Here is a 27,346-nt window from a genome sequence, read left to right as displayed (position 1 = left end):
ACTTATCAAAAGGATCTAAACATATGGGGTGCAAATGGGTTTTTAGAGGAAAATACAATTTTGATGGTTTCATATAAGTTTTTAAGGCTAGATTAGTAGCCAAGGGTTATAGACAAAAAAAAGAAAAAGGAATAGATTATTTTGATACATAAGCTCGATATCACCTATAACATCTATTCGAATCCTTTTTTCTTTAGCATCAATTTATGACCTTTGTGTTCATTAAATGGATGTTAAGACTGCTTTCTTAAATGGAGATTTAAATGAGAAAATTTACATGAAACAATTAGAGGTTTTGTTCTTCCTGAAAATGATAGGAAAATATATAAATTAGTTAAATCACTTTATGGGCTTAAGCAAGCACTGAAGCGGTGGCATGAGAAATACGATTCAATCATATTGTCCAATGATTTCAAGCATAATAGTGTTGATAAGTGTGTTTACTCTAAGTTCACTAAATATTATGGTGTTTTAGTCTGCTTATATGTTCATGATATATATATATATATTTTTTTTGAACTAATATGACTGGAGTCATTGAGGCTAAGAAATATCTAACTTTAAACTTTAAAATGAAAGATTTGGATGAAGTAGATACTATCTTAGGTATTAAAGTTAAAAGGCATAGTGAAGGTTATTCTTTGAGTCAATGTAACTACGTTGAAAAAATATTAAGTAAATTTGAACATCTTGGTTTCAAATAAATGAGTACTCCTTTTGATATCGGTGTCAAATTAAATTATAATACTGGTAAAGCAACAATACAACTTGAATATGTGAATGCTATAAGGTCTTTAATGTATGCAATGTATTGTACTATACCTGATATTACTTTTTTGTATGCAAGCTGAGTAGATACACTAGTAATCCAAATATAGAACATTGAATGTTGTCACGAGAATTTTTTGTTATCTTAAGAGAACTAAAATTTTGTGATTATGTTATAATAATTATCCAATTGTATTAGAAGGATATACCGAAGCTAGTTGAATTTCTAGTGTGGGAGATAAACATTTCACAATTTTTCAAGTTACGTGGATGTGCTATATCTTGGACGAGCAAAAAACAAACATGCACAACTCACTTAACAATGGAATCCCAATTTATTGCTTTCGTAGCAAGTGGGAAAGAGGCTGAATGAACTATAAATTTATTGTTGGACATCAAATTACGTTATAGTCCAATGCCTCCTATTTGTACTCACTGTGACGGTTAGGCCACTTTGCCAAGAGCTTATAGCAGCACTTATAATAGAAAGTATAGACATATTAGCCTAAGGCATGAGTGCGCGAGATAATTAATTCAAGATGGTATCATAATAATTATTTACGTGAGGTCAAGCAAGAATTTGGCCAATCCCTTTATAAAGGCTACGCCAAAAGATGTGGTAAAGGTAACCTTAAAAGAAACGGGGCTGAAACCATTTACTTAAAATCACTAGTAATGGTACCGAACCTAAATTTACTATATCACTAGTTATAAGATTTAATGAGTAAAAACAAATTACTGATAGTGACTGTTTGATGCTGACATTAGCCCGGGCATAAGAAGTCGGTATCGTCAGTTACGTTTAGAGGTTGAGTTATACTATTAATGCAGTATAATACGATTTAGTAACGTATTTATTAGTAACTAAAACACGTGATAATACTTCACCTATATGAGCTTAGAAGTGGTGTTGCCTTTTACAAAAGTTTGGGCTACTTTTTAGAGAGCTTATGAAACGGGTACAAGCATAAGGCCATAATAGAGCTAAGTAAATATCAACTTCTAGCTAAAACAAAATGTGAATATATATGTGGTATGTCCAATTCTATTATATAGAATAACAAGTTTAAAGTTACGACTACTTGTAGCTTTGATAGAGTTTTGAGATATTTGCACTAAATAAAGGTTTAACTCGAAAGAGACCTTTATGTGGATATTTTAATCTCATGAAAATGTTGGCTGTATTTTTTGAGAAATTTTATTTTGTAATTTTGTTTTGCAAACAAAGTGAGGGGTTGTTGTTAGTTTGTTTGTAAAACAAACTAAGAGATGCTTTATCCCACATCGAAAAAGTGTGAGTGCGCACATGGACTAAATATAGCACTAATCAACAATTATCATTGTTTCTAGTAAAACAATGCGATGTTCACAAAGGCTCTTAACCTTTGAAGAGGTGTGTTTCGATTTGTGTCTATTCGGACATGACTTCTTAACCTTTGAAAGGTCATGTCTGTTCGGACATAAGTCATTAGCCGTTGAAATGTCGTGTCTGTTCAAATATTTTCTCTATACATTACTTCTTCTTCTTCCATTGTTGTTTCCTTCCAAACGAGAAATACAGCCATTGTTTTTTTAATTGTTTCCCTAGATAGATCATGAAAAAATGTCAGAATTGCTATCTGTCATTCTCATCGAGACCTTATTATATCATGGAGAAAATTTGCGAGAAACCATTAGCAACATTGTTGGGTAAAATCCTTAAAGAGAGTTATCACATCTCAAAGTATGATTCCATTATTCATCCTATTCCCAACGATATTTTTCCTACAATAAGAATTTCCGTTCGGGGCTTCGAATAAAACAACATTCCATGTTCATTATCCATCCCACCACCATGGGGAGAAAAACCTATACACTTGGGCTAGTTTGGCACGAGCTGCAAAGCCAATTCCATTAATAAAGGACAAGCCGTGTTCTCCAATCAAATCTCGGGTTGATGGTTGGTATTATAATTAATGTGTTTCATTGTACTTAGTCAGTGTTGTGCCCTATTATGTCGTCATTGCTACTTTGGGTCTTGTAATGTGGCAATGATAGTGTATGAAATGTTAGCATTGGTCGTGTAACGTTTTGGATTCGATGATTGGATGAGTTTGGCCAGGGCTGAAACTGGACATCACAGAGAATAGTGCAAGCTGGATGCGATTTGGCTGTGACCCCATGACAACATCGACCATATTGTTAGTTATTACACAGGATTAAGCCTGACATAACAATAGTCTTGCATGTCTTGAATATTATTGGAAAAATTAGAGAACGAGACTTTGAAATGACGCCCTTGAGTTTTCTCTGAATACATCCAAATAGACTTATTGCTAAAAGAAAAAAAGGATTCGCATAGATTATAGTTTCTGGTGAACTGGACATTCAAACACAATTAACATATTCAAAATTTATCTATCTTTTGCAACAGACCATGCAAAGTGTACGGTAGTACCAATACTCGAACGAATGTGACTTCAAGACATTTAGTGTGATCAATTAAGTCCTACCAAGTCTTAAACATGTCTGAAAGTAATTATGGAAGTGTTATAAACCAAATTCCAAAGTACTAAATATACGTAAGTGATGGTTGATCATATAATCGCCAACGATAGGGAATTATTCTTGAAGGCATTGTGTAGTCAATGCAAAGATCTAATGTTTATCGTTTCAATAGCTTAGTTCAAAAAGTTATAAACCTATTATACGGCATCCAATTTTTTTTTTTGGTCGAAACTGCTCATGCTTCTTTAATTCAAAACAAGTTCGTTAACATCCAAACATAAGATATCTAACATAGATTGCGGGGGGTAAAGCAACCAATTAAAAAGGAGTTCATTTTTCCTCTTAGCTTTCACCACCCAATCAGCGAGCCTATTAGCTTCTCTTGGACAAAATTGCAGCCGCACAAAGTAGAGTCGGCCCAACAGATCCTTGCACTTGTCGATCCAAGGCTTTATATTCCATGGGCTTTCGTCCCCATTCAACAAGCAGCAGACTACGTCGCTATTATCACTCTCCAGAGTCCAGAAGTACATTTCCTGCACGAGTGACACTGCAGTCAACCACTTCCTCTATTAGTTACGGACCACCCAAGATTGCTAAGGTTTCACACGCTACTATTGTTTCTGCCTGAACCGACCTCGCGAACCCCTATATCAGTGTTCCCCTATATTCGCGTATTGCTCCGGCTACTGCACAGCCCGGCGAGCCCTCCTCCTTTGATCCATCGACGTTGATTTTAAGGATACCTCTGGCCGGTTGCTGCCATATGGGAGGTAAGACTTTTTGTTGTTTAATTTTCCTTCTTTGTTCTGGGTTCCACCTCTAGAAGCATGTGGTTTCTACAATTGCACTGTCCACGATCAGTCCTGGGTTTGACCGGCGTGCTTGGAATATGTAACTATTCCGCTCCTTCCAGATTAACTACAAAACAGCTTCGAGAACTTCATTTGGTTGCATTTTTGTGTTTGAATCAAAGTGTTGTGAGACCCATTTATCCATTCGTGTGATGGGTTGGTTCAAATTTTGCAGGCTAAGTCGCGGATCCTGCCAAATTGTTGTTGTCCAACTGCAGATCGGGAAAATATATTCGATTGTCTCTGGCACCTGGATGCATAGAGGACACATGGGGCCAGGCACAATATTTCTCTTGTGGAGGTTCTCTCTAGTGGGTAAAGTGTTTTGGCACGCTCTCCATAGGAACACTCGGATTTTAGGGAGAGTGTTTAGATTCCATAACTTGTTCCAGAAGGATCCGAGCATTTGGAAAGATGTTGATGCAGTGGCTGTTTACTGTTGTAGGCTTGGTTGGTTTGGCTTGTTGTAGGCACTCTTGACTATATACCTTCCATTCCTGTTTCCAATCCACACTAGTCGGTCCTGTGATGCAGTTTTGCTGAGAGGAATGGCCAGAATTTCACTGGTTGTGTCCCTATCAAATGGAGTCCTTAGCTTGTTTTCATTCCAAGTTCTGGTTTCCTCGTTAATTAGATCTTCCACTTTTTAAGGCTTCTGTCGGTTGGCTGGACCTCCAATGATGCCTCTGTTTAGCCATCTATCCTCCCGAATCACTATCGATTTTCCATTTCCCACTGCCCATCTTACGCCTCCACTAATAGAGTTCCTGCCAAAAAGTAAACTTTACCACCCCCACGAGGGCCTTGAACCCTTCCCTGCATGCCAGAATTCTCCAATAGGGAAATATAATCCTTTGAAGGGTTGGCTCCAAAGAGTTGATGGTGCCTATGATAATCTCTATGCTTGTTTACCCAACATTGCCTTATTGAACAAGATGAGGTCACGAAAGCCTATCCCTCCACTATTTTTCCTCTGTTTCATAACTTCCCATTTTTTTCCAATGCATCCCCATTTTCCCATCATTTTTCTTCCACCAGAAAGAGACTATCCTCTGTTTAATTGCTTTGCACATTGAAACTGGTATCTTGAAAATGGACATTGCATAATGAGGTAATGCTTGCACAACAGTCTTGATCAAAGTTTCTTTGCCTGCTTTAGAAATTAGTTTCATGTTTACTCTAGCCAAAATCCATGCAAACATGTCATTTTTCATTTGTCCCCAGTCCGATGAAATTCCCAAATATTTTCCTATTTTTTGAATCATTAGAACTCGAAGCTCAGATGCCATAGTCATGCTTAAGTCATTCAGACATCCCTTGCTAAAGAAAATCCTTGATTTGTTCAAATTTATGGCTCACCCCGAAGCGAAATAATATTGGTTCAACACTGCTGCTAAGTTTTGGCACTCCTTAATCTTCCCATCCAGAAAGAATATAGCATCATCCGCAAATAACCAGTGAGATAAAGTTGGGAAGAACCTGTAATGCTACCTTCTCCCATAGCTTTGTTCATGAGGTGAGAGAGAACATTAGCCAAAATAATAAATAGATAGGGAGAGAGTGGGTCACCTTGTCTAATGTCTCTTGAGGGTTGGAATTAATCTAATGGCTCGCCATTGAATTTTACACTGAAAGACACCGATGTAATACATGCTATGATCAAAGACACCCATTTCTCACAAGATCCCATTTTCTTCATCTAAGCTTCCATGAAATCCCACTTCACCCGGTCATACGCCTTTTGCATATCAAGTTTTAAAATTGCCTCGAATCTTTCTTTTCGCTTTCCAACCCTTAGTTGGTGCAACACTTCCTGGACAACCATGATATTGTATTGAATTTGTCTTCTACTTATAAAAGCACTTTTCTCTATTGCAATAATCCTGAGAAGACAAGGCTTAAGGAAGTTAGCTAAGACCTTAGAAATGATTTTGTATGCAAAGTTGCACAATCTTATGGGTCTGAATTGGGATAAACATTCTGGGTTTGGAACCTTGGGAATTAGGGATATATAGGTCCTGTTTAGTTCAGAATTAAGAATACTTGAATCGAAGAATCGTTGGACCTCCTGGAGCACATCCTGTTTCATAACCTTCCAGTGGTGGTGGTGGAAGAATTGGCCATTAAGACCGTCGGGGCTTGGTGCCTTCGTCGCTCCCAACTGTAAAACTGCAAGTTCAACTTCTTCCCTTATGACTGGACTCACTAGACTTTCATTCATATGCCCCCCTACAAAGCAAGGACATTGGTCTAGAATTGGTTAGAAGTCTCTTGATCCCCCAGACGTATATAGATTCTGGAAGAATTGGGTTGTTTGTTGTTTCAGAAGGGATGGGTCGTGACACCAATTTTGATCATTAATTTTCAGCATGGAAATTTTTTTCCTTTGTCTTCTCTGTATAGTGGTGGCATGAAAGAATTTCGTGTTCCTATCCCCCCATTTTAACCACTGAATCTGTGATCTCATACCCTAATACAGCTCTTCTTGTCTCCATAGCTTCTCAAATTCCCATTTAAGTTGTTGCTCTGTTTCACTGCTCGAGTTTTCCAGGCTTCGGTTCACATGTTTAGTCAATTCTTCTTTAACACTTCGATTTTTGCGATGGGCATTAGAGAATTTCCTCTTGCTCCAGGTCTGACGTTTCCATCTAACCTCTTCAAGTTTTCGCAGCAAGCCCACATTTTGCAGCAACGGATTATGCCACACCCTGTCTACTATCTCCATATACTCCTCGTCTTCCAACCAAAATGCCTCAAATTTAAAGGCTTTCCTCCTTCTCATTACTGCTGGTTCTAAAGCAAGAATAATTGGACTATGGTCGGAGCCTATGGCCGACAAAGCAAACGCTTCAGCATTTGGGAAAAGGACCTTCCATTCTATATTGCAAAGTGCTCTACCAAGTCTTTTTTTTTTCGCTAGGGCATTCCCTTCTCTATTGTTAGCCCATGTAAAAGCGCATCCCTTGCTCTCAATGTCCATCAGGGAACAATCATTCAAAACGTCTTGAAAAGCAGTTAACCTGTAGTGATCAGCCTCTCTTCGCCCAACTTTCTCCCAATTATATAATATTTCGTTGAAGTCTCCTATACAAACCCACGGGAGGCTGTTTGATGCATGAATGCTGCGCATTTGCTCCCGTAACATCTTCCTCTCTTGAAAATCCGTTGGGCCATGTAGGAAGGTGAGCCTCATGACTGTACCGTTACTCTGGTAGGTTCTGATAAGATCAATAAAGGAGCTACTTGTGGAAACTACTTCCATTTTCAACTCCCCGTTCCAAAAGGCAGCCAACCCCCCAGCAATTGCTACTGGATTCACCACTATTGAGTGTGAGAATTGGAGACGATGTCTCATTATGTTCACTACTTCCTCTTTATTTTTCGTTTCCATAAGAAACATCACGCTGGGCATTTCATTAGCCACAAGGGCTCTCAACGCTTGGAATGTCCGGGGTGTGCCCAACCCCTTACAATTCCAGCTCATGATATTCATTTATCCAAAAGCTAACTACCAAGATTTCGAACAAACAGTTGGTGTGCGCTCACTCATTCTTCAGAGTATAGATAGGACCACTCGAGCCCTAGCATCATCTAGCAGCAACAAGTAGTAGCTTAATGGAGCAATTCGTTCGTAGACACACAACCAGCAGAGAACGCTTCATTGCGGACAGGAGGGAGTCAGCGACCTTGGATGAAAGATGGATGAAGAATGAAGGGAACAAGTGAAATTAATGCGAAGAAGAAGAGGGAACTCCAACCAAGTGGAGAGGTAAAACTCTTACTAGAGAGAGGAAGGCTCCCAATGAAGAAGAGGAAAGTTCTCATGAAGGAGAGAGATTCATATGCTCTCACGAAGGAGAGACAAACAAGTTCACTATCTCATTAATGACGATTCCCGTAAAAATTCGGCAGCCAATTCAATTCTAAACTTTTTTATTGTGCCAATTTAATCATGAATCTTCTGATAACTTGACAATTCAATTTTAAACATTTTAATTGTGTCACTTTAATCCCGAACCTTTTGAAAACATGCTTATTCAATCTCAAACCAATTAATGATTTGCCAATTTAGTCATTTCGACGAAATTTTGGCTAAGAGTCGTTGATGTGGCAATCTAGTCAACACCAATCGGCCAAAGGAAGAATGAAAAAATAAAAGAAAAAAGAAAAATTATTACAAAAAAAGTAAGAAAAGATGTATAATTCTTTTTTCACATTAGCTTACTAGTTCGCCACATTAACGATTTCTAATCAAAATTGCCAAAAGGATTAAATTGAAAAATCGTTAAGAGGTTTAAGACTAAATTGATAAATCATCAAAGGATTTAGGACCATAGAATTGAATTGGCAAGTTGTTAAAATGTTAGAGCTTAATTGTCACAATCGAAAAAGTTTATCATTGAATTGATTGTTGTTCAATGGGTTCTTAGACTTTTTGGATAATTTTCTTATATAGTACTAGGGATGTCAATGGTTCGGTTCAGTTATTTGAATAACCGAATTGAATTGAACTATTAAGGAATATGCTTGAACCGAACCGAAAATCGAGCCGAACGAACCGAACAACTTAGTTCGGTTTTCGATTCGATTTTTTATTTTTTTGATTTTTTTTTAAATTTTTGCTCTTACGCCATATCTAACCCTTCACAACCTATTTGCTATTAAAACTCAATTATTAATTAATTACTGAATGTTTCATGGATGTGAATGCCAATCAGATTTCTCCAAGTCCCAGAATACTCCTCAATAAACGAAGTTCTGTTTCTTGATAAATCGAGCCACATCATCCAATATGACTTCAACTCCTCCAATATGCAAACTAACTTAAAAACTACACATCCTTAGAATTCGTATTGTCGCATCTGATTCCAATAGGCACAAGTTTGAAAAAGTAGAGAGTAGATTCTCATATCCGCCCAACCCCTAGAAAATTTGAAAAAGAAAATAAACCCAGACGACCAAACCCCTAACAAATTTGAAAAAGAAAAGAAACCCAAAAGGCCAAACCTATGCCAACCTTTTTCCCTATTTGAGACTTTGTTTCGAAGACTGGAACTTTTCTCTATGGCCAAAGCAGAGGGACACGACTCCCCCTCTCCGCAAGGTATCGTCAAACCTGTCTCGTGGTGGAACTTGAATTGTTCCTCGGCTTACTGGAGAAGGCTCTGGAAGTCGGGTCTAGTCAAGAAATTGATGGGGATGACGTGCCTGCTCGATACATGCCTAATCAAAGAGTAAATCAAACCAATGAGAGAGAATCTATGGCCACAAAGAGGAAATCCCAAGCTTGCCTAATGGTGAAGCCCCACGAGATGGTTTGGAAGGCAACTAGCTAAAAAACCCTAGAAAATTGCCGAGAAACGAGAGGCGCCGACAACTATAGTTCAAATTCCCACATATTGGACGAAGCTAGAGAATTGGAGATTGGAGAGCCGAGAAACAAGAGAGACAATGCACACGATGGAGTGGAGAGTTGGAGACTAAAGAGCCGAAGCGTGTTTTAGAATTTTGCGTGATTGAACCCCGAATAACTTTATATTTAAGCGGTTTGGTTCGGTTAACGGAACCGAACAAAAAAAAAAAAAATACTGAACTAATAAAAAAATTGTGATTCTTTTTAGTATCCGAGGCGAGAACCGAATCGAATTGAAAATTCACGAAATTTCAGTTCGGTTCGGTTCAGTTTAGTGATTCTAACACCCCTAATAAAAAAATTGTGATTCTAACACCCCTATATGGTGCATGTGATAGATACTTCTTCTTTTCGTCTGAGAAAGAAAACACGAACAGGACAAGGTGATGCGAAACTCGCATATCATGCAATATAAACTGTGAATACTCTCCTCCGTTCCTAATATCCAGATTGTTTGTTCACGGGAGACAAAGGAAGTATGGGTTAATGGGATAAGGAGATATCTAATTTTTAACGGACCTGATCATGAATTTGATGGTCCGTTGAGGTCGGCCCAAGTGACCAAAGCGCAAAGCACAATGTGGATGAGTTTGGATAAACAGATTCTTCCTTTCGGCTCTGGCTTTGGGCTTGAATGCGAAGAACCCAGCAGAAACAAACCCCCTACCATGTGTACACCTAAATTGCAAGCTAGCTCCCAACGGCTTTTCAAGAGAAGTAGGAGCGAAGGAAGGAGACGAGGCTGACCCATAACTCTAGTGCTTTTCATAATATGCACAGCAAGGAAGCAGATCCATCGTTCAATTGGTACGACAAATGCTTTTGCACTTCAATGTTCTTGCTTTTATTTTTCCACTTGTTGAGTAATTAGACAAGTCATATAAAAATGCACATATGATGTCATAAATCGATGCCTCGTTCCAGCCCTCCCGCGACGATGTTTCCGGTTCCGGGCACTCTTTCTTGTATCGGGTCCGGGACCCACCCAACCGGGCAAGTCGAAGTCTATCATCTCCTTTTTCTTTCTGCCACGTGTCACCTGCGTGTTGTGCTTTGCAAAGCACGTGTCACTTGCTTTGAGTTGCTTCCTTCGTCGTCCTGAGCTGAAAGCGCAGAAACGAAACACCTACGCGATTCCAAAAACCCCCAATTTTCCTAATCTCAGTCGCCGTATTGCGCTCTCCCCACCCAGTCCACACTTCTTCTGAACACCTCCGCCTTCGATGCGATCCCTTCTTGATTGGCGTCTCCTCCATCTCCATCTCGGTTGATTCCGATTTCCTCACTCTCCGTATGTACTCTCTCTCTCTCTCTCTCTCTCTCTCTCTCTCTCTCTCGATGATCTCTCTTCTTGACTCGATTCTCGCATGAACTCACTGCGATCGCATTCGCATGCTCGCTCGTTCAGCACTCGCCGATGGAGGCCGTTCAGGATGCTGCCTCGGTCACCACCACCACCAACGGTGCGGCGAGCGCCAATTCCCCGCCGCCATTCCTCAGCAAGACCTACGACATGGTCGACGATCCCTCCACCGACTCCGTCGTCTCTTGGAGCCGCGGCAACAACAGTTTCGTCGTCTGGAATGTGCCCGAGTTCTCCCGCGACCTCTTGCCCAAGTATTTCAAGCACAACAACTTCTCCAGCTTCGTCCGCCAGCTCAACACCTACGTGCGTTCTCTCCCCCCTCCCTTTTCTCTTTGGCACCCGCTCCGAAAAGTCGCATCTTTTTGGTGCATTCATAGCTGCTTAGCTACTGGGTTTCTGCTTAGCTAGGGTTGGCATGATATCGATCATCTTTACGCAGTCACGAGTGTTTGGTCGAATGAATTTTGCAACTGAATTTCGCGTCTCATTGGTTCAACACCACAGGGTGGATGTTTCCTGGCCATCACCCGCAATAGCTTAGCATAACTCAGTTTTCCCCTTGCTTGCAAGTAACCGTCTATAACTGCTGCGTAACAAAACAAATAGCTATGCTAAAGGATGCAAACTGAATTCATGGAGGGGTGCTGCATCTGTCTTCGTTAGCTTTCCTGTCGTTATTTGGAGTGAGCCTCTGCTCACTAAATTCAGTCCCCTTATCTTATCCTGTCTTGTGTTAGCCACTTATGCCAAACTTAAGAGGATATTGAGACAAACACGAGATTGTGTGCGCCTTTGGCACAGAGCCACTCCTGTCTTCCCAAGTTCCATCTAGACTAACCCCTTACCCGACCCAAGAGTTAAAAAAACTAACCCCTTGGATTTGGGACACTATTTGAAACGTGGTAACATTTGGATACCACGATGTCTAGTTGCAACAATGATGGCGACAAATTTATTCTATCCACATAGTCGAGGAAATAGGACTATCTTTTGGCATTTATCTTCACTTTCAAAACTTAAGATGATGTCACCTTTCACGATACGTGATCTTCTCTAAATTCTTTCTTGTGATGCACCTGACCCTTTTCTCTTGTTGGTTGATTGACAACAAAATTCTCCTCAAACAATCATTATGTCAGGGCTCTCTATTTTTCACAGACCTTTTTCTTTTAAAGAAATCTTCTGAAACTTGTCTTGAAGCAGGGGTTTAGGAAGGTTGACCCTGATCGCTTCGAATTTGCAAATGAGGGTTTCCTTAGAGGTCAGAGGCACCTCCTCAAGAGTATCAGCAGGCGGAGACCCGCTCACATCCATAATAATCAGCAACCACCTCAAGTCCAAGGCTCGTCTGTTGGAGCTTGTGTCGAGGTGGGAAAGTTCGGGCTTGACGAAGAGGTTGAAAGACTAAAGAGGGACAAAAATGTCCTTATGCAGGAACTTGTTAGGTTGAGGCAACAGCAGCAAGCAACGGATAACCAGCTGCAAAATGTCGGACAGCGTGTTCAGGTAATGGAGCAGAGGCAGCAGCAAATGATGTCATTCCTCGCAAAGGCCATGCAGAGTCCTGGGTTCTTTTCTCAATTCGTAAAGCAACAGAATGATACCAACAGGCGCATTGGTGAAGTTAACAAGAAAAGGAGACTCCCCAGAGAGGAAGAAGAAAATTCATCTGTTTGCCACAAGTTAAATGCCCCAGGTGGGCAGATTGTGAAGTATCAACCTTCCATGAATGAAGCAGCCAAAGCAATGCTACGTCAAATCTTGAAAATGAATGCGTCCGGGCTTGAACAATCATTAACCAATAATGAGGCATTTTTGATTGATAACGTTCCTTCTTCCAGTGCTCTGGAAAGCAGGAGCTCCTCAAACCGTACTTCTGGGGTGACCTTAGCAGAGGTTCTATCGACACCTGGGCAGTCTAAAAGTTCGGCTGATTCAGGCTTTTATGGCAGTCATCCTGCTGGGATTCCTGATTCACATTCTTCTTCATATGCAGCAGAGCATGTCAACGCACATCAGACTCAAGAGATACATGTTCAGGATTCTCAGCGAGGGACCATTTCACCTGGCTTAGCTGAAATGCCAGTGTCACAGGACACTGCAGATATCCCTAATGCAAACTTCTTGGTTTCTGAAACTGCAAGTCCTGGCTATCTTGAAACTCTGTCGGCAGCTTTAGATGGGACCATGGATGTCGAGTCAGACGCTTTGTCTTCTGGGCAAGATGTGGATATTATGCTGGATGATGTAACTCAGCTTCCAGCGATCAGTGATGTTTTCTGGGAACAGTTTCTTGCGGCAAGTCCACTCACTGCAGACACAGAGGAGACTAGTTCGAGCTCTCATGAAACTGGCATCACAAATGAGCAAGAGTTGCATGCTAAGTCGGAGAATGGGTTTGACAAGGCTTATTACATGGATCATCTTACCACACAGATGGGTCATCTCACCTCCGACAACAGAACAGGATGATAGGGTCTTATACGCTGTGTATACAGGATACTCTTTTCCAGACTAGAGGTGAATGTTAATGCAGGACGTGAATAACAAATGATGCCACCACTGACTTTCTTCACTCTACACGAGCTGAGGTCGCCTGTACTAAACCTACTAACCTGAATTGCAAGTAAACAATTTTGTGGGCTGCTGGTTGCGAGCAGCTTTCGCAAGCGTGCCCATTAATAATCTAACAGTAGCGTATTCTTGACTTGTGGAGCAACTGCTTTCTGGCAAAAAATATGTGAATTGAGCTTTTGATTTCATTAAGCAATACTTAGTGAACAACGTATCTTGGAGAAGACTTTGGGTCTCCAAGTTAGTGAAGGCGAGGAATTGTTACCCCTGTGACCGGTTTCCAATTTGTGGATCGTTGCCTCACATAACACTTTCAGACTCGGACATTGCCCAGAATTGTTATGCTTCGGGGTGTGATGTCCTCTTATTGTTTTGCCACCTCCAAATAATCTGGGGTATCCTCTTCGGCGAATAGAGCGATGGAGAAATCTAAAGACCATTTTTAGTTGGATCGGATGCAGATCTAGAGCGGCCAGACTCTGACATCGAATTGAACTTAATAAATGCGAGCTCCTTCTGTAGAGCTGCTAAGCGAAATTTTGACCTAATCAAGTTCCCTGCAGGTAAATTTGATTTTGGCTAAGACCACGTCTCCAGATACATGGTTGTGCAAGCTTGGTCCTATCAGGGTAACTGTTCTCTTGGTTTTTTTTTTTTTTTTGGTCCAACTGTTCTCTTGGTTGGTTGGTGCAGTTTTGGCAAAAACGAGTTGCACGGGGATGAACATTATGCTGTGAAGGAAGATACGTCAAGAAATGCATATTCGTTGTATGCTAGAAAGCTGTAAATCATCTCGTGAGAATGGGAATGTGGCACTGATGTTTATGCTGACAAAATGAAGTACGCTATATCTGGCTGTTCCCACTTCCAGCATGAACGATGGCCTCCTCTATGAGATATTAGAATAGCGATACTGGTCTATTATAACATCAAAACGGAGAGAGAGATGCTCCAACTTATGTGCTCCCCTATAGAGCATACGCAGCTTAAAGGTCAAGCACGTGCATGCTACTGGACTCATGCTGCAGCAGATTAAAATAAGCTTAAATCATGAAAACCCCGGCACGTCCCTTCAGCAAGATCGGTGCATGTCAAATTGTAAGGTCCCTCTTTATGCCCATTTTCAGTCTCCAATAGATACATTAGTCCCACTTTTCAACCTGCTCTACATTGACAAGCATCATGTACACTGTATACTGTTGCGGTGCAATGGGCAATGCCCTCACACGGTGAAACGGATGACTGGACAATTCAGAATTTCATGCCACGACTATTATGACAACAATCAGTAGAACGATTCCAAAAATCACCAGGAGTAGACAGCCCTGCATAATTAGAAATTCCGCTCAATCTGCATTCTAGATAAAATTAAAAGGATCAACTGAATTTTGGCCAAACAAATTAAAAGGACAAAGAATATCCATCATAATCACATGCCAAATCAGACTAGCCGAGTCGTGTGATTCACTAATTGTGTTCCACAGCACCAGAGACCACAGAAAACTTAGGCATGCTGATGCCCCGCTTGAGTTTCTCACTCAGTGCACCAAGAAGTGTTGCAACCAAGACAATCGGATGATTATACACCCAAACAAATTTAGTAGGACCCCACTGTTTTGGCTTAAGCAACAGAAAGCAGTTTGGAAACTGGAGGGGACAAAGGAAAAGTAAATCTTAGTTATTGATGTTTGTCAAGAATATTCACGTTTGTATCAAGATATCAGGCAAGGGGGAGTGGCGAAAAGTCCTTGTCAAGAGGAAGCCAACCAAATCCATGGATAAGGAGCTAAAGACTTGTCCAGAGCTAGATGTTATGCCCATATCTGAAAAAATGTCTGCGTAGATAGTAAACACCATAACTCGAGGTAGAGACAAATGGATAGTTTACCAGAGACGAAGTAGATTTGTGAAGTTTAGTTGCCTTGACAAGTTGAGAAGTGCCTAGTGTTGTCGCAGCATGGGAGCTCTCTATATTGGCACTGATGTCATCTATAGGGGATAAATTTTCAGCATTATGCATGATTATTCAACAGAACTTGAAAGTTATATCCTGGAAAATTCATGAGAAGGGTCTTTACCAATAACAACTCCTTGCTCACGGACTAGCACAGCAAGATCCTCAAAAATCTCATGCACCTCGTTAATTTGCTGTTGAATTTCTTGGATCCCTTGTTCCCTTTCTTCAATAATGGTTTCATTGAATACAATCTCGTTGTCCAATTGTATAACATCTTGCCTGAAATCATCATATGTTACTCATGTATCAGAGCAGGGATAATCCACCAACTGATCCATATTAATCAAAACTAAAGGAGACATTGAGATTTCTCCGTGAGAGAACCTATCAGACAAGTTGCTTAAACCTGTAGCGAAACCCAAATGAAAAGCTAGATTCCGCGCAATGCATTAAATCTAAGTGCTTGTATCTGTCTGCTGGTTCTATCCTAAATCAAAGCCTCTTCCAGGAAATGCAGTGCTGAATAACATATTACTCAAACATGCCAAAACAACAAACCTCTATAGTTCTTCATAGTAGAAGAGTCGGCATTTCATTTGAAGAAGGCAGTGCAGTACATAACTTTGCTAACCTTTTTTTTTTGGGTAAGGAAACTTTGCTAACCTTTTCGACTCTAGAAGAAGAGATTGCTGTTCAGAATCCCTTGATGGGCTTATTTCCACCTCTTGAGCACTGTAACTGTTTTTGGAAAGTATGCAATTGAGTTCAAATTACAAGTACATATGCAACTGAGTTCAAATTACAAGTAGCCAGGCCATCACTAACTGCATAAAAGTATGTCATATTTTTCCAATAATATTCCAAAACCCGAGGATGACGAGAGGCAACTTGAGCCAAACATACCAAAAAGCAAACATCATTCCCCAACTTAAGGATCATTTAACATTTGAACAAAGTAGACATTTGAAAACAAATACCACATAGTGGTATCAGGGGAAAATTTAAGGAGCATCTGCACTGGCTCGTTTCAATTCTCACTAAGAAAAGTTTTGGTTTGGTTAGACTCGCAAATTAACCTAGAAGAGGGGTTTTCTTTTGAACAAACAATGCGGGTAACAAGGACCTGGAAGGAACAAATTCTCTAGGAACAAAAGGAGCAAATGTTGATTCCCTCTCGGCAGCGAGTCTTTGTGCTTTCTGGAATTCCTTCAAGACTGATTGGAAATCTTTTGCAAGCTTTGCATCGGCTATTTTCTTTGCAGGCTGCAGTTAAAGAAAGCGGTCAGTGCCACCTCCAACTACAGCAAAAAGGTTTTCTCCTCTGTATTACTCCCTTTAACAGGATCCACATACATAACGTCTAAACAAGTCTCCAGAAGCATTAGAGGCAGACAGACTGCTGGCAAGCAGAGGACGAGCGCGCGAGGGATGGAAATGCCAAAGAGAGACAGAGAGTATGGGAGGTGATGTGTCCAAGGAGACATACGCTGATTTCGGCACCGTGATCAGCTAGGCTAGCTTCCTTGAGTTTAGCCGAAGTATCCTTCACCAGCTGGCTAATTCGCAGTCTTGTTTTGTGCCTGTAATCGAGGTCAATGGAGTCTAGTCAAGAAGATTTGCGATAAAAATTGCAAAAAAAAAACAATACCAGGATTACAAGGAGAAAAGGGAGTGATCAGGAGGATGGTCCTCCTTCCTGGGAATAAATGATTTATCACAACAAACTAGCACAAGCCAAAAAGGAGTTGATTTGAGTATTAGGCGTTGGAGTGTGTGGGCATGCAGCAGAATAAGGAGGATGATGAGGGAGAGCACAGAAGAAAAAACAGACAGCTTGTCCCGCAAGAGGAGAGTGTCCTTGGGAGTGCCGAGGGAGTTGGAGAGGCGGTAGAAGGAAGCGACGGCCGTGTTGATCTGGAATATCCCGGAGGCGATGGCCTGAGTGGTGGCAGCAGAGGGAGAAGGAGGAGGCGAGGAGTCGAATTGCAGGCTGCTTCCTCCTCCGTATCGGGATTCAACGTCGTCCTGGAAACTCATGTTCACCAAGAAGATCAAAAGAAGCAACAAAGGCCCCAGATAAAGAGAGGAATCGACGGGAGGGAGGAGGAAAAGTCAAATTCTTTTTTTTGTTTCAAAAAATGGAGGGTACTGGTAGCGTCGTCGGAGGGAGGGTGAACGGAGAAGCAACTGCTGCCACACACTGCAAGTCCAACCACCACCCACCCGCCCGCAGGAAGGGAGGGAAGAAGCTTCGTTGGGAATGTGCCGTGGTTACAATGTCAATTGTCAATTACAAAGCCTCTCTTTTTGTTTCTTCTTCCATACGACTGAGTGGCTGACCGGACGGAGCTGACTGCTGAGCCCCCTCCCTCCCTCCCTCATGTACCAACATGTAAAAAGACAATGGGCTTTCCTCTCGTTGGGTTGGGCCTGGCCTACCTACTCGAATTAAATCAAAATCAAAGCTTGATTTGCTCCTGCACATCTTCCCTGTTTTCTTGTCAATCCATCTGCCGTCCCGTCTGAAATTTACTAAAATGCAAGCTTTGTCCTTTGATCTCCATTTGACTCACTCATAAGAAAACATATGTTGCATCCTCTTTAATATTACTATGTATGAGCTAGGACAGCCCTGCACCGTCGTCTGTTTTTGTATTGAAATTTTGAAGTTTGAGGAAACAGAGTTTTGGTCTCGGTGGGCCAACCCCGACGCAATATTTCTTTTTAGCCATGAGAAGGCGTGCGAGGGCCGTTACCACCACCCAGGATTCATTTGCTAGTCAAAGCCCGACTTAACTTACACGCGGAGCTCAAAACAAGACAAAGACGAAGGAAGAAAACCGCTCTCCAATTCCATCTCCATAAAGCACGTCGAGCAGAGCACCCTATCGTCTGTGCATCGTAACACATCTAATCACGCCACGACCCCGCCTTCCATTTTGCTTAGTTCTTATCTCTCGGATTTTTGTGATATTCCATCGCGGTCCCCAACCCCCACCCCCAGAATTCATTCATACTGACCGGCAAACAGGATCGTCTCCTCTCTCTCTCTCTCTGTTGCTTCCTGCTTGGCCCCTTCAGCCGTTGCCACGCCATGTCGGTGAGTCCCCCCCCCATCTCTCCTCTCTCTACATCATCTCTTTCTCAAGTTCTCATCTTTCGTTCATGTGTCTCGCTCGAAGTCGAATTTGAATCAGGGTCTCAACCTGACTTAGCTCCCTCGAGGTTCAGTTTGATTGAGCTGTTTCTTCAACTTGCCGTCTATTCTGCTCTTGCTTGCGCGCTTACTGTATTGGAATGAATGGCACGGCCCCTGGTTCCTTGAAAATTCTAAATCGACTGCGTGCTAGAGGAGAGGGTCCCGTATTCGAATTCCAAGATTTCAGTAGTAGGTTGTACTTGACTGATTAAGATCGGTCCTCTTACACTTTCCTCATATTTCATTTCTTGATTCCCCCCCAAGCCCTCCTCTCAGGCGGACGAGGTCTGATTGTACACATTCTTAGGTAGGAATCTTTGAGATTTTCACTCACGCTCTTCTGTTGGTGGCACATGAATAAATTTAGAGCTCGACAAATGTAATTAATGTTGCAAAATTGTCTTATGCATGGACTCGTGTTTTAAACGTGCGACCTTCCCAACTGAAAAAGAGGTTGTTGTTTTCCTTTCTGCCACTTCTTCCCAGATAAGGACCGTGAAAGTCAGCAATCTTTCTCTCGGTGCATCCGAGAGGGATATAAAGGAGTTCTTTTCGTTTTCCGGTGAAATCGAACACGTCGAAATGCAAAGGTTAGCTTTCATTTTCGAGATGCTGTTATCTGATGTTACCTTCTTTCTATATTTGTTGTGGCCATTTGCAGGATATTAGACAAGGGACTGTAAAACCGTTGCTTTTTCTAGTTTTTTGTTTCATTGCATATCGGTCTCCCTTTTGATGGTAGTGAAGACTTTTTGCAATTTTAGCACATAATGGATTCCCACGGAGATTCATGCTACCTTTTTTTCCCTTTCAGTGGTGACGAGCGTTCTCAAGTTGCATATGTTACCTTCAAGGATCCCCAAGGAGCAGAGACTGCTGTTCTTCTGTCGGTATGCAGCGTGTTTGCACACATTCGGCTTAATTTTTCTGTTGCTCTGCTCTTCATATATTAGAGGCAAAAATCAAAGCACTGTCCTTTAGTAAGTGTTTGCAGTTTACACTTGACAGCCAACTCTGCTGTGAAGAGTTCTACTAGTTCTTTCAATCACTCTTGCTTTTTGGTAGATATTGAGTCTACGTGGTAATATGTGGCCATGTGGGCGAGGAAAGTGCAACGGTGAAACTTAAATATTTAAGGCCAGCATGCACTTCTGAGTGCGGAACACCTAATGCAGTGGGTGATGAGTTTGAAAACTTCAAATCAATTTGGTTTATACTTCATATTTTTTGCAACACCTGTTTGCTGCATCTTGAAATTCGTGCCTGCAAAGCATAGCTCTGATTTAGGTGCTTTAATAGAGTAGAATATATTATTATATGAAAGGGTGTTTGATGTGATTGTTTCCTGATGAAAGCTTTTTAAATGCATCCACTGATTGTGTAATCCCCTTTTTGGTTGCATTCGACCTTCACATATATTTTGGATCTGATGCAGGGAGCAACAATAGTTGACCAGTCTGTTACTATTGCTCAGGCTCCAGATTACAAGCTGCCAGCTTCTGTTCCCATCCTGCCAGCTGTAATATCTGTCTGTGAAGATCAATGTCTCATTATTGGTATTGTGAGTGGTTATTGACCGGAAAAGGATTTAATTTTTCTCAGGCTGTGGGAAACAGGAGAACAGGTGAATCTGGAACCGCTGTTAAAAAAGCGGAGGATGTTGTCACAAGCATGTTGGCCAAGGGTTTCATTTTGGGCAAAGATGCTGTTAACCAAGCGAGGGCCTTGGATGAGAAGCACCAGTTCACTTCAACTGCCGCCGCCAAAGTTGCTTCTCTCGACCAAAAGATTGGTATCAGTGAGAAGATTAATGCTGGCACAACCATGGTGAATGACAAAGTAAGGGAAATGGACCAAAAGTTCCAAGTTTCTGAGAAGACCAAGTCTGCATTTGCCACTGCAGAGCAGACTGTTAGCAGTGCTGGATCTGCGATAATGAAGAATCCTTATGTTCTGACTGGGGTTTCATGGGTCACTGGTGCATTCAGTAGAGTTACCAAGGCAGCAGGGGATGTTGGGCAGAAGACAAAAGATAAGGTTCTGGCCGAGGAAGAGCAGGCAAGAAGATTGGAAGGTTATGATCAGATTCATGGGTCCGAGTCCCCAGAAGCTACTGGTGGTGATCAATCTTCCAAGCCCCCACCTGCTCGGGGCTTGATCCTTTGATTTGTTAGAATTTATGTAATGTGAATATTTGGCAATGGAGTTTGAATTGAAATAGGTCTTTCGTATTCGCGAGATGCATGTAATAGCTTGTACAAGCGTTCACCGCACAACTGTAGTTTGGTTCAACTGTTTGCGGTTTTGCAATGTTGATATGTTACTTCAATTGTCTTTCAGATGTTCATCGAAAACCCCCACCCCCACTCCCTCAAAATAAATAAATAAAGAAAAGGAAAGGAAAACCCCGATCTATGAGATATTTTTGGTGTTCTTTCCCGTGGCTTACGGAAGACATGGAGGAACTTTCAGCTCCTAGAAGTACAGATGATTGTGCAATTCACTTGAGGGCTGGTTGGAGAATGGAGTTTGCAGCGTTACAACTTCAGGGGCGATCGAAACTGTCATATGGCATATGCATGGATTTTCTTTTGTCCAAATGGCATATGCATAGCATATGAGGTGAACTGGCTCAGTGTCTTTCCGTATTAACTGCTGTTGATTCTCTTGTTTTTCAAAGCTTATGCATGGCTTCGGAGTCAAGATGTCCCTCTATTACTATACTTTTTCTTTCACTTTGTCCAAGGGTGTCGAGAGGGCACGTAGAACTATGAACTCTGTCTATTGTAGATCACCAGTCTTGAAAGGATTAAAGAGCGCAGTTATCTGTTTCACTAGAATTCGAATACATGCGGAAGCATGCACGGAGAGAGACAGTAGCTAATGGAAACTAGTTGCTGATTGATTGAATTTGCTATGATCAAGTTCCTTGCTATGATAAATCACACAAAAACAAGACTTCATACCGGCCACGGAGTGTTATTTCTGCAACTGCCCCTATGAGATTCAGCAAGAGCATCATTGACTAGCAAACGAGACATAAAAAATTTTTATCAAGAGGAATAACCCAAAAACCAGTACTCCAGAATCGTTCATCAGGTATCGCTTTCTCTTAATACATTCTGGTTCCCTTCATGACAAGGTTATCGCTAATGGAACGAGATTAGACACAATCCAAAGGCAAAGAAAAAGGTATTATGGAATCTAGAAATGGTGTGATGAGGCATTGGAGGGTCCGATGAATATGTTCATTGATTCTAGTTGTTGGAACGCTAACCCCAGGAATTGTCGAAGGCAGCAGAAGTGATGGCCTGGACAAACTCCTGAAAATTGATGCATCCGTCGCCGTCTGTGTCAGCCTCCTTGATCATCCCCGTCAGCTCCTCAGCGGTGAGGGCATGCCCCAACTTGGCCATGGAGTGAGCGAGCTCGGCGGCTGTGATGTATCCGTTGCCGTCCCTGTCAAACATGCGGAAGATCTTCTTGAGCTGATCCTCGGTGTAGGGGCACTTGGCAGGAATGAGATCAGGCTCTACCAGGGCCACAAACTCGGAGAACTCGACAAGGCCGTTGCTGTTCCGGTCGGCCTTCTGGATGAGAGCCTCCAGCTGGTCGGGGCTTGGCTTCAGCCCCATCGACCGGAGGAGCGACCCCAGCTCTAGCTGCGTCAGGCTGCCATCGTTGTTCCGGTCGAACGACCTGAATATCTCCCTCAGCTCAGCCAGCTGCTCGTCGTCCAGCTTCATCGCATCCTTTCCCTTTCCCAGACCACTGCTCATCCTCCCACTCCCTAGTAATCTATTTGCGGATTTGTTCTCTCTGTCAACAAAAACGCTGATAGGACTGAGTCTGCATGAATCCTAGATGATCATCACCCATCTCCAGGAGCTCCGCCTCCCCAACGATCCTTTCATGTCTCCATCAGTGAACGTTTTCCGTTCTGGATTTCACGACAGAATCAGATCTTCTCCAATCCTCTCTCTTTTGCTCCTTGTCTAACATCAATCCTTATGGTATTGTCTCGGTGACGAAAGCTGGTAGGAAAAAGCTTCACTGGGATAGACTCGATTACGGAATATAGTTATTGAATTTTCAAGAGAATAATGATAATTAAGAGCTTACTTGACCTATTCAACCCCTCATTTAGCTAGATGATCGGATCTCTGAATAAAAACCAACTTCCAAAAGCTTGACTACGACAGCAAGAGAATAATCAATAACATAAATAGAAGTTGCATAACGTATGTTACTCTGTATGTCAACGCATGCTCTTCTTGATTATAGAATTGAAGTTAGATGTGATGACAGGATACAATACGGAGTCATTGCTACGTGCCCTGATTAAACCATATTTGATCAACGCCAAAACTGCCGTCTGTATGGAAGAAACGTCGTCATGAGAGGGGCATCACAATTTGGAGGTAGTGTAAAGAAAGATGGTTCGCCTGACCACAGATTTTGCCATTTCGCAAACCTATCTCTACAATTATTGGACAGCGAGGAAGCCAACTCCTTACTAGTGTGGCTTATATCGATCCCAAACAATATATTAAGAAATGCTTCACTGGGACAACCCCATTTTGGTGAAGGCCATATCAACCGGCCAAAAAAAAAAAAAAAAAACAAAACAAAAACAAAAACAGAAGATCATATGTGTCTTGCTTCCCTTCCCTCCTTTGATCATTCGGGGTTGGCTAGTAGCAGCTCTTGCAAACTCCTTTCTTTCTTCATGAGTTTTCCATCAGCACAAACAAGAATCATACAATTCGGTTTAGAGGCCTTACAAGATCTCTTGAAGGATAACTGCAACTCAGTCCATGTATTCAAGGTCTTCTAAATTCATCAATATACTATGGATAAAGTTTTCAACAAAGTGCATTGCTGAATCCAGATCAAGGTAAAGAAATCAAGTTTCAAGAGCATATTTTCTTTTTTCAATGCACATCACCTGGCATTTAGCAAAATCATAATATTTAGCTCCCAAGTGCATCCAAAAATTAATTTGGACCTAGAACTTTCCCGTCGTCATTGCTAATAATTTGTGCCTGTGCCTGCCAAAAGACAGATTTCAAGGGAGAACCATGGAGGACTCATATTGCATATCTCGTCAATTCATACTCAATCCTTCCTATTATTATATCAGTTCGTCTTTCCTGTTGCAAAACATGTGGCCACTTTGGACAAGAACATGCTACAAAAGTTTCAGTCCACCAGTCACATCATCGACGACTTCAATGGGTCCTGCAAAAATTGCATGAGAATATGTCAACACTAGTCTGGCGCTCAAGGACTAGATGTTGAAAATTCTTATCAGTTTGACATCACAAGGGAAATCAAGGACTTCCAACACTTTGTTCAAAGAGCAAGCAGACTGCATGTGACTGGAAGGAAAATCTTACCAAGAATAGCCATCACGGTCCTTGAATCTGCATTGAAAAGAACAAAACATCCAGAAAAGAGTGTAAATCATCAATTGGAACAAGTCATCATAGCAGGATTTGTAAAGTGTGTAGTAGGAAAAAGAAAGAAGATTAGGCGTTATGATTGACTTCTTTGCGATTGCCAGTAGTGATAATGTTCAACCCATGCAAGCCTAAAAAATAAGCCTTTTAAAACACCATCTATAGGCCCCTACATTGGGATTCATTAAGATGGCCTTTACGCAAACCCCTGAAGTCCAGTATCAACCACAACGTAAAGCTTAGATCCACCATGGCAAAACTCATCAAATTGACATATTTCTTAAAGGAGTTCGAGTTTGATGCAATTAAGCTTTCTTCATGGAGTGACTACTGCAGTCCCATCAGAAACTACAATGACTTCAAATTGCTGGTTCCCCCCATTAGCCTTTCTGATTTCACTTATCAAGTTTTGATCCTCCATCCTACCTCTCCTTTCATCATGTTCATGCTGCCTTCACATAAGGGCTACTTCAAGGTCCGACACCCATTCTCCTATCTGAGTTACTACTCAATGCATATGGATGAACCAATTACAGAAACTCGCTTCCATCAGTCACAACATAACGTTCCTTCAAGCAATTCTTTATACTGCTTAAGAAATTTCCAAACCAATATCACCTTAACCCAAACATATTTTAAAGTTCTACAAAATTCACCGCATATAAAAATAAAAAACACTGTATATATCATTTAAGAAATTACATTGGCAGGGTGTTATTCCACATTGTCATGACAACAGAACTGTAAAACCATACGAGTCAAGAAATTTGACTTTTCAACTCACTTGGTGCAATTTGTGTCCTCCCTGCATCAATTGTAATATGGGTTGGTAATTTAAGTGATTTCGCCCTTTCCTGTCAGTATAATACAAGAGTAGTAAAATTACAGCATGTGGGTGGTTTGGGGGAAGGGATGGCAGCCATAGGGCCAAGCAGAAACATCCGACAGAGAAATTCTCCAAGAGCTGCTTATTGATGACAAAATGCACAACAAACTAGAAACTCTATATTGTGAGATATCTATTACTCTAATTCCAAAGTTTCTTCAGCCTGTGACCTACGCTAGTAGAGCATAATATAGGAAATATCGACCTAAAAATTTATGAACCCAATCACTAGTTTGATCTTTGTAGATAAAGTGCAGCCAGCAGCAGCTTTCACTGTATAATAGTATAGCTAACTCAAATGCTTTTTGCATTCTACAAAAATAATAAACAAGCGTGCACACAAGAATAATAAGTGAGGATAGAGTATATATGGACAGTACTAACTTGCAAAGCAAGCATATCTTCCTCACTCTCAATTTTGACAACCACCTTAGGCTGTGCACACGTCTCCCACCTGCAAGTTTGGCAATATCTCTTGATAACTTAAGAGGATGAATGCTTTAATCATATGATCAGAGAAATGGTAAGTTACTCGGAGGAAACAGCACCTGTTTAAAGCTTTTGGTGCACGTTGAAGGAGCTTTTTATAGAGACCCAAAGTTGCATGACTGTCAATGGACACAAAAGAAACACATAAGTAAGGCATGGCAGTCCATCCAAGTAAATCGGCCACTCTTTTGAGGAAACCTAGTAAACAAGTAATAACACAGAAGCTCTCCAAAATATCCTGGTGAAGTCCAACCGCTTATGATAAGCCAAAAAGGTGGATGTTAGCCAGTTTTTACATACCTACACTGGGCGGCAATCTTCCCTTTTCCCATCTTTAGATCATTCCTCACAACCAAAACCTGGAGATAGACAGACATACATCTTGTACAAATGAAAATCTTCAATGTTTTATGCAAATGCAAATGCAAAGGAGAGGTAATACCATTTTAAAATCTTCTAAGATTTCAGCCAAGTCTTCAATCTCTAGGGGATCTTTTGGCTTATTCTTCTTGCTCCCAGTAGCAACAGTTGGCCCTTTGGATGCTCTAGCGGGGATCAAGAAGCGAGAAGGATGATATGCACCAATATAGTATCCCAGAGCAAGGCATCCCGCCCCAAGTATAATGGCACTTAGCCATGTTAAATCCATCATGTGCGATCAAACTCTCTGTGCTACACTCACGTCCCAACCAAAAGAGAAACCAAAAGGCAAATTGAAATCCCCATATACAATATCCTAATCGAAGAACAACTATGCAACTTCAAAACGACGAGGTGATAGATGACTACCGAGAGTGCCACTTCAAGGTATAAATACACATTTAGGTGATTGACACCTGATTGACTAATAAGATAAATCCAATACAGCCAGGCGACCATGAACCTATTCCAATGACGACATTCGGTAACTCAGCTCCATATTGCGAATCTAGATATAACTAGAGCTACCCGATGTAATTAAGCTGCATTTTTTTGGGAATCTCGAGGAAAGGAGCGATTGATTCTTAAGATGAATTCAGCAAACAAGTCCAGACAATTGAAGCAGCATGCATAATCATTCGCATAAGATTAAGCACGGGAGGGGAGTGGGACCTGGTATAGAGGAGGGACGATCCGATCCGCATCCAAGAAACCCTAGACCAAACGGGCGAGAACCGGAGAAAACACCTAGACTCCCACTGACATCGCAATGCCAAAGTCAAACAGTGGAGGAATGGAGTCCACGCCACGGAGATCAACAGCAGCGTGTCGAATCACAACAACGAGAGGAAGGCTGGAAGAGGAAGCCTTGCACCTTCTCTACTCTACTTGGAGCAAAATGCAAACGCAGCATGCTGAAGATCGGGTGGGTGGGTCGGCCCGGTTTTACATTTTCGGAATAGCCCGAAAACGAAATCGGCCTTTCTACAATAATGTCGGCGAGCATGTCGGGCACTTAACGATTATGGCCGTTAGCCGTCAATTGTTGATCGTCGGCGATCTGATTGGACCCGACAGCTTGGCCGTGTCTTAGCATTACGCACCAAATTATCTCATATACTTGTGAGCTGAGAAGTGGAACCTTGAACTTATATGTACTCAGAATTCTAAAATAGAGCAGGCTATTCTGCAGCCAAGAATATATCAACCCGTGACATTAAACCGTACCGAGAATATTTTCATTTTGGCGCCAATCCAATTTGTTTATATTTGTTCGACAGAGATAATTTTAAACTTGGGACATTGGACAATGTTAATGAATTGGGTGGATTTTTTTTTTTTTTTGGTCAGTGAATTGGGTGGATTGAATGCATTTTTATGACTGGGAATGGTTTTGCCGAAGCCATTCTTTAGCACTTGAACACAGTCCACTCAAAATAGTTTATTGTTGCCGAATCAAACCTCAAATGAT

The 27,346-nt window shown here is 41.5% G+C and overlaps 5 protein-coding genes and 1 long non-coding RNA gene across 10 annotated transcripts; 3 read left to right on the top strand and 3 right to left on the bottom strand.

Moving 5' to 3' along the window:
- The first annotated feature begins 10,710 nt into the window (after positions 1-10,710).
- Positions 10,711-13,607, top strand: LOC115742599 (heat stress transcription factor A-1e-like). 2 transcript variants are annotated; one of them, XM_030676985.2, is made up of 3 exons: positions 10,711-10,813; positions 10,931-11,191; positions 12,092-13,607. In XM_030676985.2, exons 2-3 carry the CDS (start codon positions 10,940-10,942, stop codon positions 13,358-13,360), a joined length of 1,521 nt encoding a protein of 506 aa, XP_030532845.1. In that variant the 5' UTR covers positions 10,711-10,813; positions 10,931-10,939; the 3' UTR covers positions 13,361-13,607. The 2 variants fall into 2 exon arrangements, with proteins under 2 accessions (XP_030532845.1, XP_030532846.1); XM_030676986.2 differs by lacking the exon at positions 10,711-10,813 and having other exon boundaries at positions 10,820-11,191.
- A 975-nt stretch (positions 13,608-14,582) lies between these two features.
- On the bottom strand, positions 14,583-17,702 carry LOC115742603 (syntaxin-22-like). The gene is made up of 7 exons (XM_030676993.2): positions 17,251-17,702; positions 16,906-16,999; positions 16,543-16,682; positions 16,083-16,157; positions 15,541-15,698; positions 15,351-15,451; positions 14,583-14,787 (listed from the first exon to the last, which is right to left on the bottom strand). The coding sequence occupies exons 1-7, from the start codon at positions 17,454-17,456 to the stop codon at positions 14,722-14,724; spliced, it is 840 nt and encodes a 279-aa protein (XP_030532853.1). The 5' UTR covers positions 17,457-17,702; the 3' UTR covers positions 14,583-14,721.
- On the top strand, positions 15,111-15,439 carry LOC125312746. Its single transcript, XR_007196793.1, has 2 exons — positions 15,111-15,272; positions 15,332-15,439. It is a non-coding gene; the product is annotated as an uncharacterized LOC125312746 (long non-coding RNA).
- Positions 17,703-18,088: 386 nt separating the features above from the next.
- LOC115742604 (binding partner of ACD11 1-like) lies at positions 18,089-20,957 on the top strand. The gene is made up of 5 exons (XM_030676994.2): positions 18,089-18,519; positions 19,105-19,208; positions 19,433-19,508; positions 20,054-20,137; positions 20,221-20,957. The coding sequence occupies exons 1-5, from the start codon at positions 18,514-18,516 to the stop codon at positions 20,782-20,784; spliced, it is 834 nt and encodes a 277-aa protein (XP_030532854.1). The 5' UTR covers positions 18,089-18,513; the 3' UTR covers positions 20,785-20,957.
- A 533-nt stretch (positions 20,958-21,490) lies between these two features.
- On the bottom strand, positions 21,491-23,217 carry LOC115742606 (probable calcium-binding protein CML18). Its single transcript, XM_030676999.2, has one exon. It carries the CDS (start codon positions 22,395-22,397, stop codon positions 21,891-21,893), a length of 507 nt encoding a protein of 168 aa, XP_030532859.1. The 5' UTR covers positions 22,398-23,217; the 3' UTR covers positions 21,491-21,890.
- A 221-nt stretch (positions 23,218-23,438) lies between these two features.
- Positions 23,439-27,014, bottom strand: LOC115742605 (peptidyl-tRNA hydrolase 2, mitochondrial). 4 transcript variants are annotated; one of them, XM_030676997.2, is made up of 8 exons: positions 26,548-27,011; positions 25,898-26,122; positions 25,756-25,814; positions 25,515-25,574; positions 25,351-25,420; positions 24,865-24,934; positions 24,018-24,044; positions 23,439-23,859 (listed from the first exon to the last, which is right to left on the bottom strand). In XM_030676997.2, exons 2-8 carry the CDS (start codon positions 26,105-26,107, stop codon positions 23,810-23,812), a joined length of 546 nt encoding a protein of 181 aa, XP_030532857.1. In that variant the 5' UTR covers positions 26,108-26,122; positions 26,548-27,011; the 3' UTR covers positions 23,439-23,809. The 4 variants fall into 4 exon arrangements, with proteins under 4 accessions (XP_030532857.1, XP_030532856.1, XP_048127857.1 ...); XM_030676996.2 differs by having other exon boundaries at positions 25,898-26,127; positions 26,548-27,010; XM_048271900.1 differs by lacking the exon at positions 26,548-27,011 and adding an exon at positions 26,245-26,332 and having other exon boundaries at positions 25,898-26,127.
- Between the last annotated feature and the right edge of the window lie 332 nt (positions 27,015-27,346).

This window comes from Rhodamnia argentea, chromosome 10, assembly GCF_020921035.1.
Source record: "Rhodamnia argentea isolate NSW1041297 chromosome 10, ASM2092103v1, whole genome shotgun sequence".
Lineage (NCBI taxonomy): Eukaryota > Viridiplantae > Streptophyta > Magnoliopsida > Myrtales > Myrtaceae > Rhodamnia > Rhodamnia argentea.
The sequence above is the reverse complement of the archived record's forward strand: the minus strand, read 5'-3'. Positions and strand labels throughout refer to the sequence as shown.